The 24,847-nt window shown below is 36.6% G+C and overlaps 1 protein-coding gene across 1 annotated transcript; it reads right to left on the reverse strand.

Moving 5' to 3' along the window:
• Positions 1-1,775: 1,775 nt before the first annotated feature.
• LOC139965778 (lipopolysaccharide-binding protein-like) lies at positions 1,776-21,455 on the reverse strand. The gene is made up of 16 exons (XM_071968472.1): positions 21,001-21,455; positions 19,406-19,508; positions 18,998-19,129; positions 18,189-18,262; positions 17,549-17,645; positions 16,121-16,184; positions 15,391-15,454; positions 14,627-14,721; positions 13,237-13,413; positions 12,224-12,289; positions 11,118-11,285; positions 9,928-9,995; positions 9,258-9,300; positions 8,509-8,572; positions 5,667-5,746; positions 1,776-5,007 (listed from the first exon to the last, which is right to left on the reverse strand). Exons 1-16 carry the CDS (start codon positions 21,095-21,097, stop codon positions 4,972-4,974), a joined length of 1,428 nt encoding a protein of 475 aa, XP_071824573.1. The 5' UTR covers positions 21,098-21,455; the 3' UTR covers positions 1,776-4,971.
• Between the last annotated feature and the right edge of the window lie 3,392 nt (positions 21,456-24,847).

Here is a 24,847-nt window from a genome sequence, read left to right on the forward strand (position 1 = left end):
GTTCATTAACTGGTTAATGAATTATCTGACAGAAAGAACCCAGTTTGTTAGTCTCAGTCCTACTTGCCGGTCAGGTGTAATTTCGTCCAACACTGGAGCTCCCCAGGGAACTGTCCTTGCACCTTTTCTCTTTACTTTGTACACGGCTGACTGTAGGTCTCAGGAGGAGATGTGCCCCCTCATCAAGTTCGCTGATGATACAGCCATGGCTGGTCTCATCCATGGTGATGATGATGAGGCATATCTCCGCCAGCTGCAGTCATTCGTGGACTACTGTGACACCAACTTTCTTCAATTGAATATCTCCAAAACGAAGGAGATGGTTATTGATTTTCGCCGTAGTACTGTCCCACCACCACCTGTCATTATCAAGAGTATGGAAGTTGAAAGGGTGTCCTCTTACAAGTACCTTGGCGTTAACTTGAACGATTCTTTAACTTGGGGCGATCAGGTGGATGCTCTAATCAAGAAGCTGAATAGCAGGTTGTATTGTTTATATAAGATGGCCAGTTTTAACGTCCGTACTTCTATAATGGATATTTTTTACAACGCTACTATCTGTGGCGTATGGCGGTATTGTCTCGTCGGTTGAGGCGGGAACGCCACGGGGACTGACAGAGACCGTATTGACAAGCATTATTCGTGAAGCGGGTAGAGTCATTGGAGACCCCCAATCAACAGTTGAGGAAATTTATGTGTGCTTGCTCCAAAACAAACTAGACATTGTTTGGAATGACCATGATCACCCGCTTCACTGTTATCTGCACGATAATATCATAACTAGGGGCACTGGCAGACTGCGTCTCCCACCCATGAGAACCAACCGTCATCGCAATTCGTTTATTCCACGTGCAATAAGGCTTTACAATGATAACTTGAGCCGTTAGGTCCTGCCTATGTGTGTTTTATTGTTCGATTGTTTAATGTTTTATCGTTCCGTTCTATCCCTGTTTTTCATATTTGTAACATAGCCATATTTTTGTACTGTCTTTTTACATTTTATGTGCAAGATCTTAATTTCCTTCTTTGGAGTAATAAAGTTATACTTATCTTAAACTTACTTATCTTATCATTAATTTATTGATCTAAAAACTCTCATAAGTTTGCCAATACGTTTCTGTGAATTTCAAGTCAGACAATATTGTCTGCCGGAAATAGATAACCGGAAGTTTATTGCCAGCCTATATGGGTTTTGGTTGCGGACGTCAATGGTCGGAGTGACTAGTGAGCTGCATGCAGGCAGTACCTCTTGCCAAGAGAGGTACTATATGAATAAACTTGTCGCTGCAAATTATAATGGTAAAATAGTACAAATGCAAAATAGAGAGCTAAACCCAAATCAGCGGCTGATAGGGACTGGAAGTGGTTACGAGAAATGGATGAGTTATAAATGTTCTCTGTCGTACACGGTAGGTACCGAAGCAGGATATTTCAAAAGATTTGCCTTCCTCTATCCTTATTCCCCTTTCCTCTACCCTGTCCATGTCCTTCAAACTTGTCCTCCTAACCTGGCACAAGCCCCCCCCCCCCACCCATCCCATCACTTCCCTCCTAAATTGTGTCGGTATTCTTTACCAACTGGTCTGAGCACTTGTTTCCCTAAACTATTGGATAACAAGTTTCTTCAAGTGATAGGTAAACAAAGTTTTTTGAAAGTTGAGTGAATATCTTTTTAGTGCTTTGTATGGTAGCTGATATCGTCCATCATGCTTGAAACTTTTACTAGTACATTGTTAACTTACAGTCCGAGGTAATGAAACAGAAGTAGCTTACTCTAGCTTTTCAATACATTGTATTCGACTCTTTTCCCAGAACATAACAGTTCTCACAGAATAAACGGAATGTTCAAATTGTTCTTTTTCTTAAAAAAATCTGAGAAGACTCTTTAAACTCTGTTAACAAAGAAAAAAGTCGAGTCACATATAATGCATTTTAAGAGAACCGAAGTTACCAAAGTTACCTTTAATTTGTTCTGTTTTCTCCTGTATCCCAAATCCTTCAGCGAGATAAAGGTATTTACGAAGATAGTAACGATGTTGGTATCATATTTTTGTCTTTCAATGAAAGGCCAATTCAACAGAACACTGGTTTGCGGTATAGCATCACAACCTTACCGTACGTCAAGGGATCTAGTTTTATGCTAATTAAGGAAGTTACGTCATTGTTGGAAAATATTACTCCGCACGTTTGGTTCTCTGAATGTTAACTTCAGATTTGCTAAAAGGTAAATGACCAAGTGAAACAAAAACACTTACTTCAAGTGTTTACGGTATTATGAGCAACTATATAATGAAATCCAAAAAAAAACTCGGAATAAGCCCGCATATCTATTACACTAACGGTCCGCTTATCAACCTTGCGAACTAAAAAGCAGTATATAATTTCTAGGCGCGCCGTGACTTTACATAATGTTCGATGTCAGATAGGTTGTTTATCTAAATTTGGGTTCTTTTTATTATCATTTCAGTGATTCAATTTGGCACGGTTTGTTTCATTTTAGCATTCCATGATTTTGGGTAATGTTATAGAATTCTGCTACATTTTAGTGTTGCAATCGCAAATCCTTACAAGGAAAGCTTATGAAAACTGAACTACGCAAAATGATGATATATAAAAATTTTACAGTTTGTGCACTAGAGGCTTCGTGTGTCAATTATAAACTTAGCTCCATTCATTCTTAAGATACGTACACTTTCACATATGAAATATTAATTACAGAGACAAGATCAAAACCTAAAAGTCTGAGCCAAAATTCCCCCGAGATTACTTTCTTCGAAAAATTTGTAGATAAACTTGTTCGCATAAATACCCAAACAATAGTTTGGTCTTATTGTACGAACAACGTAATTGAGCTTTGTTTACAAACACTGTTATTTGTTTCGAGTAAAACAATATAGTAACCTCTTACACAGTTCGATTTTTACTTTCACATCTGAAATATTAATTACAGAAACATGATCAAAGCCTTTAAATTGCTCCCATATTACTTTAGCATAAATACCCAACTATACCCAACCGTCTTATACCCAACCGCCAACCATAAATACCCAACCGTCTTATTGTGCGAACAACGTAAATAGAGCTTTGTTTACAAACACTGTTATTTCTTTCAAGTAAAAAAATAAAGTCACCTTTTACACAATAACAGTTCGATTTTTACTTTCACATCTGAAATATTAATTACAGAAACATGATCAAAACCTAAAGTCTGAGCCAAAGTTGCCCCCATATTACTTTAGCATAAATACCAAACTATAGGTTTGTCTTATTGTACGAACAACATAACCAGGGCTTTGTTTCATGTAAACAATATAGTAACCTCTTGTCTGTTTTATTGACTATTCAAGGTAAATAATGCAGATGGATAAAGTACAACAAAAGTTGCAGCTGCATTTCAGTAACACAAAAGTATTCCGCTTTGAGCATTTTTCAACAAATCATCTTGTTTTACACTGCAGTAGATTTATTACATAATTTGGTACGAACGTTTTGGGATATATTTTTGTTTCTCAAACAGAATTTGTGAAATCAGTCATTCTGCGTGTGGGTTAAATATTACAACCCATGTGCATATATTATATTGTGTATTACACACAATGTACATCCTGCCCCTATATTGTATATAACACACAAAATACTCTAGTCTTGTTTCCAGTCGTTTGTTGTTGTTGTATGATGCAACCATTCTGCACCTTTGCCCCAATCAGACGTGGCACTTGCATGATCAAGAGGTGGTATAGTACTTATGTAAGGCTAACATACTGTCATATATCTGTACTGAGACATGCCAGTACTTAAAAACATTGTTGCAACATGCAACAATCAGACCGGACATTGTGTGTAATACACATTTTAAGTTATATTTGTACATTGCACATAGTACACAATTAACGGTTAGATGCCAGGTTGATAAAGATGTGATAAGTTGATGCCAAAATCAACTTCTACTTTCATTTCAAATTTAAGCTACGACTTGATAAACCTCCATTGGTGGTATTGATGAACAGTCGTGTCAACATGATTTCAAAGGTTGGGGGGGGGGGTGTGGGGGAGAAACTGTACACTTCCGCTCACTGATTTAGGTAGGGGCGTGAACCTTTATGGCAGAGGGCTAGATCCAAGGTTATATAATGGTGGGCGTTGAAGTTGACACCATTGTTCCCCGCCCCCCCCACCCACCGTCTAACGATGTTGAATTCCCATTGTGCATGCCACTGGTTATGAGGGCTGCACAGCTAAGTGTCGATAATACGCAATAGCAGGTTTTCTCGAGTTAGCCTTTTGAACACCAATGCTCTTGATACCTAATTTATAAACATGAAACAATTTATATATGGTTTATTTGAATAGCAGGGAGAGTTGCATACATAAAGATTACATTTTCAGAAATCTTTCAAATATGTTAGCTTTACATGCATATACACTTCACAAATTCCTCCATATTACGTCCAATTTATTCTTGATTCTAGAATATTGCTTTCTCAAAAATGACCTTCAGATAATTTTGCATTTAAAAATCGTAACCTTTTTCAACTTCTTAGCCATGATTGTCCACAAATGTTCATTGATAGTAAAAAAGAATAATTTAATTTTAAAAATTAGAATCTTACAAATCTTACAAAGTAGATTAAGCGACATTACTATTAACACACACACATACGCACGCACGCACGCACAAGCAATCGTCACCATATAGAATTCTTTTATATCAATTGATCAATACCAAATGAAATTAGGACCTTTGATTATGTATGTTAAAAAATTTAGCAGCTAATAAAATAGTTGTAGAGAGGCAGAGAGTAAGGTAGAGAAAACATTACCAGTTTCTGGTTGTAGAGGCAAAGAATAAAAGTAAGAAAATAAAGACATTTCTTATAATTCAAGGCACTGCAGCAATTCATGCAGCAATTCATGAGGCATGAACCATATCCATATAATGAAAAGACATTGGTTTCGTTGTTAAGTGCTCCACTATCTCGCCAAGTCAATACCAATCTTCACAAAACCCTGAGGATATTGAATAATAGAAAGTTATTTTGTTATAATTTTGCGACGAAAATGTTGGACAGAGTATTGAAAGAAAATCCAAAAGCTTTTTCTTCTTCCTAGCACAATTAGACACTCTCCTTTAAAACTAGTATGTTGCATAATACTGTCAAGCAGGGTTGTGTATGTGTGGGGGAGGTGGGGGGGGGGGGGGTTGGGAGTTGTCATAGGAGGCATGAGACGTGGTCTTTCGTTGAGAAAATAAGGGAGAAAGTAAACTTAAAGTGCCCTTTGTTTAAACAGAAAAATAAATTATTCCACAAAACGTGTGAATGCAGAGAGGATTCATTCTGTTTAAAAGTTTCAAATTCATTTTGTGATTTTTCCCCCCTCAAATCACAGTCAGACATCCCATTTATCCATAAAAAACAACATGTTTGTGACCCAGAGTGACAAGATCATGGTGCCAAAAGGGCTACCTTTCGATACCGATTCTTAAAGATTCTTGGGAGATCCCATACCCAACCAATCCTTTATCAGTTGGAGGTTTCACTGTCCAGGTTTCTATAGTGAATGTCACACCATGTGAAAGGTTTTTAAAATCTGAAGAAAACTATCACGGAATCACATATTTTCCGTGAATATAAATTTTATTATTATGCACCCTGCATGCGTCTTACCTCTCCATGTTCAATCGATGGATGAACTATTTCCAAGCCATTACCTAACTCTGGTAACGGAATACCTTCAGATCCTTTATCTAAATGAGAGATATGAAGTAAAATGTACAGCATCATTAGGAAAAATAGGAAAATTGTGTTAAACTTTAGGATAGGACTGGATTTCTGATTTCCAACGACATTACACTTTTTCGAATGTTATTTCTTCGACCTAACTTAAAGCAACCAAAATTGGCCTCTTTCATGTTACTTAATAGCTATTCACTGTGCAAACGTTAGGAAAACTCGACCATCTAACTTTAAATAAAATCTTTATTCAAAATAATGCTTTAATATGAATACAAAATATGAAAATCTTTGGTAAAAATAATGCTTTAATATGAATACAAAATAGTTTCCTCTTTGTTACTGTCATTGCTGTGTGGTTTCTTAAGAAGGAAATTCTTACAGTCTATAGCATCATTAACTCCTATTTTTGGTGAATTAATGTTAAATGTAGACTGCATCATATACTTTAGTTTCTAATTAACACTAGTACACAAGGAGCCCTGTCTCTGTGATGCTTGTGAATGAACGATCAGGTGTACCACATTGCTCTAATGGGAAAATATTTCATTACTTCCTATATTATATCTCGCACAGACGTGTATTAGACAGTTGCAGGTCGTTTTATTAATTTGAAATGCAGCTGGAAGACATTAAAGGCATTGAAGACTCGCCCCAAACCGCCTGCGGCCATCTGAAAAAGTTAACTTTCTGTTGCTTGCAAGTGACGTTTTGTTTGTGTCGCTACAAAATGCAGACAGTAATGAAACGTGATACCTTAATTGTTATCTTTAGCTGGACCTGAGATGTCCATCGCTGTATCGTTTGTATATTGTGCTGTGGGTATTGACCACAGCTGTATGTCCTGACTGTACACATCGTGTCTAATTACCGACGGTAGCAAGCTGTGTGTGTATTTTCTGGGATAGATGGTGGTGTTTAACACTTCTGTTACACCTCATTCTAAACTAGGTCAAATTACCGGCATTAGACGTTTCTTTTTGCGCGAGTCTTTACAAGCTTTAAAGTGGAACAACTTGAAGAAGAAGCTTTACAAATCAATTCAATATGTTTAACAGTAAATCCCTTTACACAGCAGGAGCTATACAATCAGTACAGATGGTTGATGTATAGTTTGGTTTTCTTATCTACTGTATGTAAATGAAGGGGTGGTACCTAGTTGTACTACCTGCAAATATCACAGAATCTAACCCTTTGGTTAAAAGAGAAGAACTCAACTTTTATATAACAAAACATATTACACTATCACAGAAAACTATCAGCATCAGAGGTAAAATAATCTCTACTATCTCAAAGATCAAATAGCCCGAGGAGGAAATTCATTAAAAAGCGTGGCAATTAAAAGTGAACTACCAGCTCTTACTTCATAATACAAATGTCTGATATTATGAATCACTTATTAAAGGGACGCTGGAGACTTAAACTTAGTTTAATAAATCACAACCAATAGCCACCTAACATAGCACTGGGTAATTTTAGGTAGACGACGTATTCTGCAGTAATACCAGGGTAGAAAACTTGCAAGAGAAACTTTACAAAAGCGAAAGAAAATTTAGTCGTAGGTGTGTTCAATTGATCAAACTACTTAAGAAAAGTGCCAAATTTGAATCTACTTAGCTAGACAATTCATGAAATCTATAGTGTAATGTTGTGCATTTAACACACAGTAAAATCTAACAACAGGGTTTGGTTATTAACTGTTGAAATCAGGATTTGCATTATGAAATGATTTCAAATATTCTGTCTTATACTGTGATAGCATTAAAGGCCAAAGAGGGAATTAACATTCCAGGTTTTTCCTCTCTTTTGTCTCTGATAAGTAAATTTTTATGAAACCAAAAAACATCAACCATTTCTTGTTCGCTCATATCATATGGGAATGCAGAAATCTGGATTCACATATGAATTTGAAAACAAACTCCAAAGTCTCTTTAACCATTATTACATGTTTCATTAAGTTTTGTTTCCCTTTAAATAAGTGAACACATCAAGTGATATCATCTCCAATGCTTGATTCAATTACCTCTAACTTAGTGACAAACTATAACCCGCAATTCACATTTAAACCAGAAAGCCAGCCTTGCCTTATACTGATATGAAATCAACTAATTGATAAAGGAAGTCGAGAAAATGTGTCCTAAAGTCAAGTATCATAACATTCACGACATCATACACACATGCACAAACACACACAATCACCATTGTTACGTGACCGTTCTCATATTTAATGTGGAGAACAGATCACGTGGCATATAAAGGAGAACACAAGGATGAAAGTAAGTTTAGAGCATTTAATAAGCTATTTACATGGCAGAACAAAATATGAATATGAACATAATAAATGTGTTTAATATGGGGACAGTAATCAAAGCCAAGGAACCATCAGAGGTGTGGCGACAACCTCTTAACGGAACGAACGGAGAATACGGAGAGGGCGCTCAATCGGGCATCTGCCGCTTTCATACCGCAGTGTAAAGGAATGTTCTAGTAGGCTATGAATATTCAAGAAGTCTGCGAAACACTTTGTTGGCGAGTTCCAGTTATGTAGAATGTGTGAGCGCATCTGGGATCGTAACAATTGGAAGACTCGGAGACTTGAATGGTAACTTATGTTACGTAATAGGGTAAATGAATAAGTGGGTTACATAACACCATTGTAAAGATTAATTTTGCCCTTGGCAAGGAATCAATAGCAGGGAAACAGAGGTCTTGAATCCTTCTCAAAATTATGCTCATTTCTACAACCCCGGAGAAAAAAAAACAAAAAAAAACTTACCTTTTATGTACTGCTTGATGAAAGCATGAGAGGCAAAACTGAGGGCGCTGTTGATGATATCCATCTAAGAAGAGAGGTTTATAAAACGAAAAGAGTCAAAATGGGTTTTTGGGTTTCAGAAGTTGGGAATAGATTTCGAATGGATTCGTATTGAGTGTTCGATACCTGTGTATAAATATTTCAAGAATTTCCAGTTCTTCCAAGATAGAACTCCGATTTCTTGAATCAAGATTGCCAGCAAAAGATTCTGGATATGATTTTCTGTCTTAAAAGTGACACCAGAATTGACATCTAATGTAAAAGCTAATTTTAATTGAGAATATGTCAATGATGATTGGTGTGATACAATTTTTGGAAAAATGGACATAAAAAAATTGTTTTCCTTCTCTAATGAATATTCATGAAGCCGAGACATACAATGGGATAAAGATCGCACAATTGCAGAGGAATGATTTAATATCATCTTTGAGTTTTCTGAAATAGAATAAATAGCATGAGATACAGGAAAGGGAAACAGGAGGAGGAGGGGGCAGGGGGAGTGTCAACTAGCTCTTAGTAACCTGAGAAATGAATGAATCAGATATTTCTTCATCAGTTTGCATCAAGGTTAACTACATAAGAGAAAAGCAGACTTAATTTATGACAGCGTCCGTTCCATTGTGTGAGATATTGATCATCCGTTGTAATTAAGAACAATTCAGAAAACTTAATTTAGAAATATTAAAAAAACTTAATAAACAGAGACTTACGTCAAGGTCTTCAACATCAGCCTCAAGTAACTTAGATTGAGAGCTGAAAGAGAAGCATAGAACCAAAGGATGGCAATTAAATACAAACTTCCCTGAAAGAACATGCAGGTCACATATAAGAATTGAACTACATTTGTAGGCAAACAGATCTTTAATATCTCATGGAGACCTGAATTGAGAAATTTCAATGAGGGAATCCCTACAGTTTTATTGAAAGAGGTAAAAAAAAAACTTTTTTTTTAAATAAATCAAAATTTGAAAAGACTATTATACCACACTGATACTAAAACTGACTGGTTGGGCCTATTATTTTATTAAGAAAAGTCAAGACAGAGAGACTGGGCACAAAGAAACCAAACAACTTCATCCACCCTCAACTCAGTAACCTTACATTGAAACTACAATAAATGTGATCATGACCATGTAACATCAAGTGAAGTCCCTTTGAAAGAATATACACACTTGCACATGATTCTGATTAAAGGTTGGTCAATCTTCTGCATTGTGTACTGTGTATCTGCAAATAACAGAAACTACTCATGATCTAAAGAATCTAGTAACAGGCAGCTGTCTTCTTTCCACTCGTACGACGGCCTCTCAGAATGAAACAAACAACTGAAGAATCGTCACCCTTTTTGTGTAATTAAATAAATTTAAAATCCATACAGACCTGAAAGAACTGACAGACCAGATGAATCTTGAATCTTCTAGACCAAGACTTCCGGCTAGCTGAAGTGTCTGAGGTTAAAAAAATGAAAACACAGCCATTTTTTTCGGGTACTATAAATATGCATATATTACTATAAATATGCATATATTACTATAAATATGCATATATTACTATAAATATGCATTTATTACTATAAATATGCATTTATTACTATAAATATGCATATATTTTTCATATTGATACTATTCTCCTGGAATGGATATCACTATCTATTCGTTCAGTATCATCAGTAATTCATAGAATAAACATTCACACTTCTTCTCATTTCCATATCATCATAGTCAACTTATCATCACAGTTAGGCTTAATTGTAAGGATATTTCCCATAGAAAGTGCATTTCCATGAACAAAAACTTGTCATTTAGCCTCTGAAGAAGATCCTGCTAGGATCGAAATGTCAGGCCAACTTACTTTCACACAACAAAAAGAAGACACTAATTTGCAGTCGGGTATCGTGGTGCTGCTAGATTTAATATTCATGCATCTTTTCATTTCCATCAGAAAAGTTGGGACAATTTCCTAATGCTAATACCTCTCGTATCTGTACTCCAATATCATGCTCTCAAAGCACTGGTATTGACAGTACGAACAGTTCCTAGACTTTATAGAAACATGATATTCATACTGCTCGCACTGACAATACTAGTGCTCTGAGGCAGGACAGTACACAACAGCATAGAAATTTCCATCAGCCAGTCGGGTATTGTAGTGCTTCAAAATTGAATATTCATGCTGTTTTCATTTCCATTGACCAGTAGGCATCGTAGTGCCTCTAGATTGAATATTCATGCATGCATTCATTTCCATCAACCAGTCGGGACAACTTTTCAATGCTTATACTTCTCTTTACTGCTTTAAAGCACTCGGACTGACAGTATGAAAAGTTCCTAACCATTTATCTCATAGAAACATGATATTTACACAGCTAGAAGACATCCTGTCAGTAAAAGGGCTTTACAGCATGAGGTGGACGGCTGAATATAAAAAATTGTCCCACCTGGGTGATTTCCATATTGGCTTGATCTGTTTGTGATGTATGAATGCAAAGCAAATCTTGTCACAAGGTCAACAACTGACACCAGACTTACCCCTGGACAATAATGACTTACTTGAACCTTGGTTAAACTTACAGTTTGCAAGGTAGCTACGTTGTCTGTGGTCGAATCGTCCTGAATGATATGTAACTCAATATTGATCTGGACTTGTAACTCAACTGCTTCCTCTGTGAGTTGAACAGAAGGTGGACTTGATGGGTATATCTTAAACTGTATCTCCTTATTTGGGTATGATTTACTAATCTGCAGATCAAAGATAAAAAAGTTAATAATTCATGTGGTAAGTGACTCATTTACTAATCTCAAAAAGATTGTTAACAACTTAATAATATGAATGAGTAATTCAACAATGGACAAACTGAGATGGAAATCATTAACAATGTTTGAAAATTGATTTAGATTTCGAACTAGGGAACTTTCGATTTACATGTCTTGTGCTCTTCTGTCTGAGCTATGTATCTCTTACTTGGTGGTGATACCTATTAAACCAATTCTTTTGTTAGGATGGGGACAAGGGTGAGGGGAGGGGGGTGGGCAGTCAGGTCTGAATATTATTCTAGCCATAAAATTCTTTTGTATCAAAATATTAAAATATCTTAACAATTTTTTTCATTTTTATTTGAATGAAAAACACCAAGGGTGAGGGGAGGGGGGGCAGTCAGGTCTGAATAATATTCTAGCCATAAAATTCTTTTGTACCAAACTATTAAAATATCTTAACAATTTTTTAAATTTTTATTTGAATGAAAAACACCATAAAAATTTAATACAATAGGTGTAAGGAAAGGTAAGTGTAAGGAATTTACACACGTGTTTGACATCTCAGATAACCATCTCTAAATTTAGTCTACCTTCCATGAAAGCATTTGATAGCACATACTAAAGCAGAAACATCTCTTAAAAGCCTGTAATGGTACTAAATGGATTGCTGTGTTTAATTAAAGATTTGAGGTTTTGTTAATTTTTTCTCCCATTAATAATTACAAAGGACTGGTCTCATTCAGGAACCTCACTTTTCAATGAATGTAATACGCAATTCTTAATATCAATGGTATCTAGGATACACACAGTGGCAACATCAGGTTTGACCCGTAATGAAAAAGTAGCATCATAAAAACAAAAGAAAAAATGACCATACTCTAGAAAATGTGCCAAATTAGCAAGAAATTTGTTACTGTTACCTGTGGTAGCAGTAGACTAATTTCATAACCTGAAGTGTTCAATTGAAGAGTGTTGTTTTCAGGTAACTATGGAGACAAAAACATCAAAAGAAAATCATTTTATGCATATATGTGGAGATGATCCCGATAAAAATATTACCTGTTTCTATTTTGTCCTCTTTCATGTGATTGGTCAATTCTCTAGTGATAGACAATAGACAATCCACTGATTGGTTGATTAACTGATCTCGCAGTCTAACAGTTAATCTACGAGGAAGGCAAGAAACAATCAGTGACATACCAAGTCTACTGACACAAATAGGACAGATCACTTGTAAAACCAATAACAGAACAGAATCAAAGGGATTTGGGGGAGGAGTACTCTGTCATAAGTTACCATGGCAATAAGAATTTTTCTACAACATGATGCAGTGCACTCTGAGTTTGCTGATCATGAAATGTGGCTGCAGAATCTAAAACTTGAAAATGTTTGAGAACATTTATATGCTACCAACTAAACCAAAATATTAGAAAAATATGAATGAGTATCTGAAAGGGGGGGGAGGGGGGGCAAGGGAAATCTAATTATTGCAAGTAATAAAACTATGCCCTCTCATAAAAAAATTGGCTAACCAGCTCAATGTTGATGGTAACTGATTAAATTGGTGATTCATTCGATTGTACACAGGATATTTGGTTCATGCTTTCTGTGGTTTACAAGTTATCCAAAACCTGAGGTGTGCATGCCCACTCTGGAATTTTAACGCTGGCATGAGTTTCAGAGTGAACACTGTTTAAATTTGATTCAAAAAAATATCAAAAGAAAACCAAAGGGCAGATAAAATCATTCACCACCCAGTGTCACATAAATCATAAAAGGACAAAATGGAGGCCCCTGACAAGACGTTTACGTAATCTAGTATTAACAGAGCAAAATCTTCCCTTGATAATTGGGAAAATTGTTCATTACAAAGGCCTCTATCATATGCAGTAAAGATGGGTTTGCTTCTCCTTTTATGCTGTTTCATATTTACCTCTTTCTGTGTTAGGCTGTAGTGTAAGTATCCACTACTGAATAAGGCTTGACCTGCGCTGTTCAGCCCGTAGTCTGTCAGCCATATATAAAACATTTGAGAATCTTCTGAGTCTGATGGGAATGCTGGTTTATCCTGCGAGGGTTTGGACCTACTGCTGACATCAAATATCTCTCCCTACAAATCAGAAACAAGTTTGAAACACATTTGAAAAGGATGTTCTGAGGATGAATACAAAAACACATTAAATCATTCTTAAATAACTGGGTGTGTCTGCATTACAACTTTTTTGCCATCTGATCTTCTTAAGAAATAATATTTATTGACAACATTTAATTTGTTGAAGTAATGTCATAACAAATTTTAAACTTGTGAGGAAGCCTGTAACATATAGTACACACACTCACCAGCACATAGGCTATACCTACCAAAACAAGGGTTCATATGATAGATGATGTAAATAACCTACAGCCAAATTTACATATAAGAAATCAGGGCTGAATTGTTGAGGATAAAGATGGACTAACAGCACCTTATTGAAGTGAGATGTAAAATACTTCATAGGGTTTGTACACACCATTGTGCTAGTAGCTAGTGAGTGAATTATATGCCAGCACTGGAATATTGGAATATCTTTTGGAATGCAACCACCTGATTTTAATGTTTTATTCAAGCCAGACTGGAACAAATCCAAACATACATTTTCTTATTTATTGAAAATTTAATGAAAAATAATGCTTTATGAGCTTGAAACAACATACAGTTTGTAAACCAAGAACCAAATATATATTTTGTTCAAGTTTTTAAACCTGTTGCTGTTGGTTAGGCAAAGTGTCAAAAAGTAGGACACTGATGGGGCTGCAGCTTTCTGCAGCTAGGCTGTGTAACAGGTACTATATTGTTGCTGTGCAGTTTCGCACATAGGTACTGGTCGTTCACACAATGTGTGCTTGACATTCACAAAATATAGGCCCTGTAGGTCTGCAATGATAATCTCTATTGCTTGATATTGATAAGGCCTTGCTGGAGAGGAATTTGCAGCTTTTCTTTGTGAGATGGTACCTTAATGACATAACATACAATTCTATTTGGTATTTCATGCAAAAGTTAATCATTGTGAAAATTACATATTTTTCAGACATTCTTTCTTATCTTAACTAATAAATGTTTGGAAGGCAATTACCTCCCTTGCTTCCTACCTTGGGTCTCTTCTTTATTGAAGGTTCTGAGATGTAACAAAGATTTTGATGACCAATTTGATCTGTATGTTCTACTCATTCCTGTCCCGCTCACCCACCCCACCTCCCATCCAATGAAATGACAGTAAGATATATGTAATCACAGAGAAATGATATAACATTAGACAGGGATATATTGTGCTGTGACTTACACTGTGCAAAATATCAAGAAATGATTCAGTCGAAGCAGGATTGGCGATTAGAGATAAGTCAAGACTCATGACATCTGGTATCAAAGGTATTATAACTGCAGGAAAAACAAATACAGAACAGTCATGGTCAAATGTGTGCTGAGTACTTTCAAAAGCTGATCAGATGATGACAACCCTACACAGTACAATATTCTCTGATTTGTTCATTAATTTGCCAAAACTATCCGTAAAAGACTTCAGACATATTAATCAATTTCAGGTCATGATTTTTATTTTGAGAACAAAAACAAATTAAATTTTCTATTCCCACAAATACATGTATTATAGAAGTCACTAACTGGACTGTGAATTCAATAAATAAAATTGAATTAATCATAAATTCATTCTGGTTTTCTCTCATGTGTTGAATTTGTAGTATTAATTTGCATAATTATATGCAGGATACGACATTTATATATATATATAAATATTTATATTTATATATATATTTATATATATATATATATTTATATATATATATCAGACATTATATACATATATTGGAGGCTTGATAGCTGGAGGCTCAAAGTTTCTTCACTGTTTTGGATTTCCCAACTCATCTCCATTTGAAATAAATACATATGGATATCCATACACAATATCGTTTTGGACTAATTCTGTATGTATTGTGACTAAAACACTGATTGAAATTTTGTGTCTCCTAACATGGTGCAGTAACTTGTTGTACCCATCCCCAATGTTGGGCTGAAAACTTTCACACGAACCTTCCACAGTGGACAAAGCTGATGCAAGGTCCTTTCTGATCGCATTAGATGATAAATCACAGATCTGGTATAATTGTAGAAATTGAGAACAATAAACACTTATTGGATTGTTTCTTATCACTTTTACATTAGAAATAACTGTTCTAAGGGGCCCGGCCATAGCTCTCCTGGTGACTGAATACATGATATGAAAACTAAAATGATTAAAATAAATTTGAACCTTTGAAATGGAGGGATGAACTGTTATCAATAACTAAAAGTCTGCATGGCCAAAATGCAGAAAACTGTAGGTGCTCTGAAAGGCCAAGGACTGGAGTCAACTTTCCAGTGTGAGAACACACAAATGAGTTTCTTTTGATGAATTCATTTCCCAAACATGAAATTTTTCCTAACTTTTCACCAAAATCAAGAGAACTTGAAAGTAATGGGAATATCACAACTATTAAACTTACTTTCACACAATTACCTAATTGACTACAAAAGCTACATATCACCTTGGTCAACAAATTACTGCTTAAGATTTTTCTCTTATTTTTAATAGTATATGTACACTCACTGTACAGTTGTGTTGTTGCCAATACATCACAGCTAATGTTAGACAGCTATCCTTCAGAAAACCTATAAAAACCTGACATTGACCAAAAGATGTCTATGATATCTCTTATTAACTTATTTAAAATTAAAAACCAAATATAAATATAAATTATAGTTTAATAAAATAAAATTTCACCTGCTCGTTTGCGACCTTTTTCAACATTTCTTCAATTTTGTCCTCAATCAAATTATACAGCCACCTGAAGAGACAAATAGAACAACAAAAGTAAATAGTAAACATCATTACTTAATCTTTGGCCTCCATTGGCTGTTATAATTAGCATAAGTTATGTTTCAGGTAAGAATGTGGATAGGCTTATTATTGGTGAGACTATTATGACTAGTTCATTGCATATTTTAAAGTAATGGTACAAAACACATTTCAGTAAATCTAGTTGGGAAGTGGAATATATGTATATAATTTAAAACGTAATGAGTTGGAAAATTTAGAACAAAAAACTTTCCAGCCTCCACCGGGTCTCTAGTTCGGGCCTCCCGGGGACACACTATTCACTAGGCCATGGACACTGATTGTATGTCCAGAGGTTCGAAACCGGTGAGGGAGGTCGTAATTACACACTATAGTGGCCTGTCACCTGTATCGAACAATACTAAGTTCTGTTTTTGGTGACATATTCGCCTCACTCTAGAGATCAAACATGATACTAACCAACTTGAAGTCATTTGTGATTCATTTGTGACAATTACATATATATATATTTATATATATCTATATATTTGTACAGGAGGAACATAAAACTCTTAAAACATCTGACTGTAGGCAAGGGCGGCGGAAGCACTTTTAATCTGGGGGGGCACCGACATCAAAGGGCACTTTGCAGAAATTCGATTGGACTGATGTAGCCTTATATTTAGTACCCTTTATAACTCTTATTGTATCATCTTTTTTGCGTATACACATCACTCCATCAACGCCCCCCCCCCACCCCTTTCATAGAAAATATGCATACTAGCTCTGCAATATCCAAAGTTGTATGCACGACTATCTGAGCGGAGCGCCACCATTGGTTGGCGCGGAGCGTACAAGAAAATTTTTGGTTTTACAAACCCCTCAGATGGCCAGAAACGGCCCTTCCCGAGTGTTCATTCCGGTTCCCTGGCCTCTTGCTAACTTGAGACACCTCAATTTTTATGTAGAAAAAGGGCACATTTTTAACCCTGAGGAAAAGTGGGGGGGCACGTGCCCCCTGTGCCCCCCCGGTTCCGCCGCCCTTGACTGTAGGTTCACTGTCAAAACTGACAGAAAGGTATTCCACTTCCCAACTAGATATATATATATATATATCACTTCAATTATCCTGAATTTTCTCAAAACTTAAGTTTGATCAAGAATGAGACACAGTGAACTCAAGTAAAAAATCTACTATTTATTCTTTTCATGGAAAGAAAAAACAAGTAAACATGTATTTCAAAGAAATGAAAAATGAGACACAGTGAACTCAAGTAAAAAATCTACTATTTATTCTTTTCACGGAAAGAAAAATCAAGTAAACATGTATTTCAAAGAAATGAAAAATGAAAAAGAAACCATGAACTAACTTACTCTTTGCCACCTGAAATCTCAATATCAGATTCTTCCACATGGTAATGACAATGTTTGTCAGCAATATCTATTTTCAGGTGACCTGATTCATCAGCAGCTGAATTGGGAAAAGTAATTCAAATAACTTTTGTAAGGTGATACATTCGTGAAAGTAAATATAAACTTCCTTTTTTCACATATATTCAGAAACTTTTCAAGTCGGGCAGCTGAGATAAACATTTGAGCAATGCATAATCATTCACTGTTTCCCACAGAACAAAAACACCTACACCTACGACAAGATTGCCACTTTTGTATAGAAGTGTGCAACATGTTTGTCCGCCTACACAACGATGTTCCTTTTGCAGTGGAAGAACCTTGTTATAAGTAGTCATCAAATAAAATTTGTTCAAAATGAGGATTTTCTTAACTTTCCAGACTAAACTTTAAGAACTTGAAAGACCAAGAAAATAGATTTTTCCTTTTCCTGTTTTTAACCCAACTTTTCCCATTTTTCAGAATGAGTGGGAGATTTATAGTTCAAATCATACTTCACTGTGTACAGTATCTATAGGGCTATCCCCTTCTCATGATGAAATTTCAAATCTCTATTCATTTCTAATTTTTCCATAATTTGGTTTTTGCTTGCATTTAAACTTACCAACTTTCAAGTCAAACGGAGTTGAGCTGACTGTGATTTTAACTTCAACTTTGCCACTATCACTGATGGGGATGCTGTAAACACAAAACAGATTATTTAAAGATGTATTAATCATAGATATGTAAGACCGTACATATTAAAATATGTGAATGCATTGAGTTGTGACTTCTGTAAACAATACTGAGACCATGCTCCTCACAACCTTTTGAAAACATCACAGAGGAATGCTGTAAGGTTCTTTTTTGATCTTGGGAATGACCACCCTAAATATTTTCACTGAACTGAAAACATGCAACATAGTACTAACTTGTGAAGTGAGCAGATCAAATTAAGTTCACACAAGGGACTCCTTTGTCAGGAATTTTCAGACTCTTAATGTTCCTGATTGAATGCACAGTTTCAAGATAATCAGTATTTCCCACAAAATATGCTAAAAATTCACATAATGGTCACCCATGATAAAATTTAGACAAGTGATTTGATTCCACTCTAAATGTAGGTGTTTGTGAAAAACTAGCAAAATCGGCAAATCCCAACTTTTGAAAACTTCTAGCAATTTGTGGCCTTTAAAGTAACTTAAAGTAGCATCTGATAGAGTCATTTAAGTTAAATAAGAGCATGCCACATACTATAATTATGTCACTAAGACATTAAACCAAATGAATTTGTAACATAACTTACATTACAGACATTTTTAGTACTGTCATACATGATAATTACACACAAGTTTACTTCACACTTCCAAAGTAAACTTACGAGACTGCAACTTTAAGATTACTTTAAATGCTTAAACCAAAAATCAAACTTACATGCTGTGTGTGTCATAAATCCATTTCGCTTCAACAGCAACATAAATTACCCCTCCATGCCAATACAAACCAACACCTGGTTTTACAGTTAAAAATGTCTTCGGTGAATGTTTGAGGCTGGTAATTTTGATGCTGTACCAAAATAATTATGACAATAACATGTTAGCAAGTTACGCATGGCCTACCTTCTGTGAGCTACTACTACTTTTAATAATAAATTCATTTTCAGATTCACACCGTTTATTGAGTGTAGGCATTTACAAAATTCATCAAATTTTCATACCAAGAATTAAAGTTATCATTGACATAATTCAACAAAACTAAAAATTATAAATGTGTTTGCATGGGTAAGACAAAACCTTTGAGAACTAAAGCAATTGTTAAATGTATTGTTTAATCTACACTCACTCATAAACTTTGTAATCAATTTTTCCCAGCACGGATATCTCTGTAGAATCTGCAAATTCCGGCATTTCTGGTAGCATGGGCAAGATCTGTTTGGCATCTGTGACTGAATTTACAGAAGGAAATTATGGTAACATTACAAATTTGTCAAGGAAAAGTGGTGTTCAGTGCCATCCAAGGGTGATATGTTGTTTATAAGAAGTTAAAAGAACTTGTTTTGATTGGGTTGTTAGCAAGGGCGTAGGAACCGGGGGGATGGGGGTGCCAGCCCCCCAGTGAAAAATATGAGGGGGGGGGGGGCGGAAGTATCATTCCGCCCCCCTGCTTCGCAAGTCAGAAAACCCCTTTTTCATTTCCAAATGAGATAAAAATCTCATTTGGAGCACCAAATTGCATCTAAGGCCAGGTGAAAATGCAAAATTATTTACAAAATGGAGTGGGTGTTGAAGTGTGCTATATTGCACCAATATTGCATCTGAGGCCACCTGGAAATGCAAAAAATATCCAAAGCAAAAAAAAATTCCCCCAGGCTGGCCATCAGCCTCCGCCCCCCCCCCCCCCACTCAAAAGTACCTTCCTACGCCACTGGTTGTTACAATCTATACAACAAAAAATTAACAGTTAACATTAAGGCCTGCACTGAGAAGCCAACATCAGTATCAATTTGGCATCAAAGGAGCAATTCAGAGATGTACTGTAGCATATATAGGCCTAGTTTAGTTGTGAAACTGTCTTGAATACCAGAATAGCTAGTGGCTTAGAAAAGTAACCAGCTCTCAAATTGTCATTTCTCTTGGAGTATAAAATATATCAAGACAGCAATTCTGTAGGCTTACATTATCCTTTTAATCCTGAGTGAACAATTTAGCATTTACCATTTTGGGTTCAATAAACATTTTTTATCATAAAAAAAAGAGAAGCCACATGACTGCATACTAAGCCTATTCAATAAGCCTGCATCAAGGCTACATGTTGCCAGTCTCGACTCCACTTCCACGATCAACGGCTACTCTGTTAGTGCTCATCACTGAATTTACGCCTACTGTATTCTTACTGGCCTAGGGTGCCATACTCCTATTAGAGTCTTTATGAATCTGCCCGGATATTCTCCTTCAGGAAAAGTACCAAAATGCAGTAGGAAAACATCTTTTATGATATGGTATCAATCAGGATCTGGTTTCGTGTGGCTTGCATGTTGAAGAGCATGCCTGGAAGTACATGTGGTGTAAAATTGGGTCAATTGAGGCAATTTTAGACCCCTTTAGGACTCCCAGGGTTTACATATGAAATTGTTTACTACTAACTGAGTGAAGAGGTTTATTTACAAGTGGCAAAAACTTTAGGCTCGAAGCAACAAATCTACAAGGTCATGATATGGAAACAGATGGTGCCATGAAAGGCCAACTTGTCAGCTATCCAGTGATGGGTAGCGTTTAGCTAGTGAGAACTTTTATCTGGAATTAGAGACCACATTACTTTTTAGTATGTAAGTCAATGGGGCTTTTAATGGGCGTATACTACCCTAGCTAATACAAACTAGCCTAAGCTTAGGGCTAGTTAATTTTTTTACTTGTTTACGCCTAGCCTACTGTACTTACAAAAATCAAGTGCGTTCTGTGTGATTCGAGTTTTTATGCCAGCATTTTCTCCCAGGGCCAGGCTTGTTAGAAGAATCAATAAAACAGCTCCTTTCATCTTGCATGAACCGTACTAGCAGTGTTGGAGATAAGAACTAAGATACTGTAGTGAGCTAGTTAGAAATACAAGTACGAGTAGGAAGTCAGTGTAACTTTGGCTAACTATTATTAAACCAGTTTCACGAAAATAGTACAATGATGACACAAACCGGTAATATTAAGCCAAAATGACTTCTATGCTGTGTCTATATTCATAAATTTGTAAAAGCCCATGTCATGAGAACCTTGATCTCTTAGACGCAAAAGTCTTAGAATTGCAACATTATTTCTGTTGAATAGCTGGAAAGATCGATACTGAGGTAGCATTCATATCTTATGACTTCTCATATGGAGCTGAACGACCCTTGCCCACAGGAATTAATAATTTCTGTGCCGTTGCCACATTAGCTGTATAGTTATACAAAGTTGCTAAAGAGCGGATGGGGATTAATAGATCGGGGATAATATCATTCAATGACTGATGATGGGGAATAGCCTATAACGGGATAAACAATTGAATATATAGCTTTGAGTTGTCACTATATTGTCCGTCTGAAGAGAGAATGGTTCATGCGGTCCATTGATGTCCGAAGTGCTCCACCGGGGCAAATAATAGTTCCGATAGTCCGAGCCGACAGATCACAACTGCAAGTCACGTTTGCACTGAGATATGTTTAAACACATTCATTACACACCTCCCTGTGGCGGGAGCAATGGGGGAGTGACGCTGATGATGGTTCAGTTGAGGGATTTCTGCATACATACATAGGCCTACATGAGAACAATTAGACTCACTATTACGGCTTTACAGCTCCCACCACACCACACCCCACCATATGTGTAGCCTCACACAAAGTATTTAATAGCACAACTCAGAGCTGCTTGTGTAGACCCTATATTATAAATATGCCTTAAAATGCTGCATTTGACGTCTAAACTTTATTCCTTTTTTCTGGGGAAGAATTACATGGGAGTCGGCTTTAATGACCCCAGGGCAGAAAACACCCTCCTAAATAAAACATCTGGTTCTACTCTAGCCCACCTATAAAGGTCCAGATCTTTTCTTGCAATAAATCTTGGAATTTTTTTGAATTGACCAATATTTATCAAGTTAATTGTTACCATCTTGCATTTAGAGCTACTTATATAGACCTAAAGGCCACAGAATGCAGCATTTGAAGTCTAAATGTGTGTGTGTGTGTATGGGGTGGGGCAGATATGGGATTCGGCTTCAATGAACCAGAGAGCAGAATACCTTTTTTTTTTTTTTTTTGATTGTTACTATTGAAGACGAGCGCCATTGCAGCAACAAAGCCGCGAATTCTGAAGAACAAGTAGGCCTTAGACCAAGGTAATTTCACTAGTTCAGTGCAATGTACATAAGTCTACGTCATATGGTTAATCTAATGATTGTGAAGGAAGAAGCACAAGGCCGTTCTTGACCGGATTTCACGGGTTTTGGGAGAAGTAGAGAGAATTCAAATAGCAACGCCTCTGAGCGAAAACGTCTTCTTGAAGCTAAAGAAATTGACAGCGGATCAACGCGGCCCGCCGGATCAGCAGTGATACAAATTACCTGATAACAAACTTACTATACTACTTTTGTCAGCGCCTGCGACACAGGTTTGAGTGTTGGAAGAGTAACTTCTAGTAGAAGTATTCCCGGTCTCTGACGTAAGCAGGGTTGAGATTGGGAAGGCATGGCAGTTCAAAACTACACCGCGACCTGTTGAAACTACTTGGGTATCCCTTTCATTGAGAAGACAAAATAATAGTTTTTGCGTCCGTCGGAACTCCTAATCTGGCCGGCAAGCCATGGATAAGCGGAGCCTGCACGTGAGAGGGGCTTTTTCTACCAGAGAAACTCTACCAGGATAAAACACCCACTGTGAAAGATGCTAGGAGACCTTTTGTAATCTATTGTGCCACTGTCCAATAAGGGTCTATGGGCCACGACAAGCTCTGAGGAATTTAATAGTTATGGACATTTAAAATGTCACTTAAAATATATTAAAGTGGTATTGGGTGCGAGAAAATAATCTTATTTGTATAGTCTTCATCTAATTCGAACAAAACATTGGCCAAGTAGCTGCTCGATTTGTGGAGTGTTGAATGGGGGGGGGGGGGGGGGAGAATGAATGACCAGAGGAGTCCCAGTGATCTTAAAATCTTAGTGTGTCTGAAAAAAAAAACATTTTCAAATAAATTTAGAGTAATGACAGGGATTCTAAAACTAGGGGCAAGATTACAGATTACAGATTCAAAGACAAAATCTAACTGATTTTCAAAAGATATCATAATAGTTTTTTGATAATTATTTTAGGGAAATTTCCTAGGGGAAAATATCATCACTGGAGGCTGAACTTGTAGAGCTGGGGGACATTTATCTCGGCCCCATATAGTCATAGGCGTACGAGGCGGGGGGGGGGGGGGCAGGGGGGGGCAGACTGCCCCCCAAATTTCCAGAGGACAAGAAATTCGGGCAAAAGTCCTGAAAAATTCGGGCAGCCTAAGAGGAAAAATATATATATATATATATATATATATATTTTTCTCCTCTTAGGCTGCCCGAAATGTTAAGGACTTTTGCCCGAATTTCTTGTCCTCTGGAAATATATATATATATAAATATGCAGTAGCTTGCCCGAATCTTTTTCAAATTTTTGCCCGACAATTCCATGATTTTCTTTATTTAGCATCATGATGCCCGAATATTTCCGCGTAACACCACCGTAAGCGCAGTTCATCTGGGCTACCACGCTTTTTGCACGATCAATTTTTTTCTAACTAGTCAATTGTATACCTGGACCAAGGGCGGCGGAACCGGGGGGCACAGGGGGCACATGCCCCCACTTTTCCTCAGGTTAAAAATGTGCCTTTTTTCTACATAAAAATTGAGGTGCCTCAAGTTAGCAAGAGGCCAGGGAACCAGAATGAACACTCGGGAAGGGCCGTTTCCGGCCATCTGAGGGGTTTGTAAAACCAACATTTTTATAGTACGCTCCGCGCCAACCAATGGTGGCGCTCCGCTCAGATAGTCGTGCATACAACTTTGCAGATCCTGGCTAAGCCCCTGACTTTTAATGAATTTCTGTGGGTAAAACTCAAGCTATTTCGAATGGAAAAGATTTGTTTAGATATTAACAAGAAAAAACTCTAATTCGGAAGATTCCTACATTAGCAACTAGCATGATTTCACCTCATTTTGTCTCAAAAGAAAACTTGTTCTTTGTTTCCCAATTTGCGCATTTTACACAAATAAGATAATACAATAAGAGTTATAAAGGGTACTAAATATAAGGCTGCATCAGTCCAATCGAATATCTGCAAAATGCCCTCTGATGTCGGTGCCCCCCCCCCCCCAAGATTAAAAGTGTTTCCGCCGCCCTTGACCTGGACATCCCCAACATGAGTGTATATAAGAAACGTATTCTTGTTCATGGATGGTGGGGGGGGGGTGCCTGCAAGCCTAGAAGTACAGGTTTATCATATTCTTTGTTATATTTTATACTTTTTTGTGAGACAAATTGCAGTCTCACCCGACACAGCGACATTATCCCGCCTATGTGTCGTTGAACAATGTATCTTTTTCTGGAGGTAGCTGAGTACTGTGTTAAAATAATAAATAAGGTTACTAAATAGGAGCTTAAAAACCATACTGTCCCATTTTTCCCCTTCAAAGTGATTTAACCATTTTTTCTTCTTCTAATTTACCAAATTTTTGGGGAAGTGTAAATTTCTAAAACGTGAGATTATAAAATAAAGAATG

Source organism: Apostichopus japonicus, chromosome 3 (assembly GCF_037975245.1).
Source record: "Apostichopus japonicus isolate 1M-3 chromosome 3, ASM3797524v1, whole genome shotgun sequence".
NCBI lineage: Eukaryota > Metazoa > Echinodermata > Holothuroidea > Aspidochirotida > Stichopodidae > Apostichopus > Apostichopus japonicus.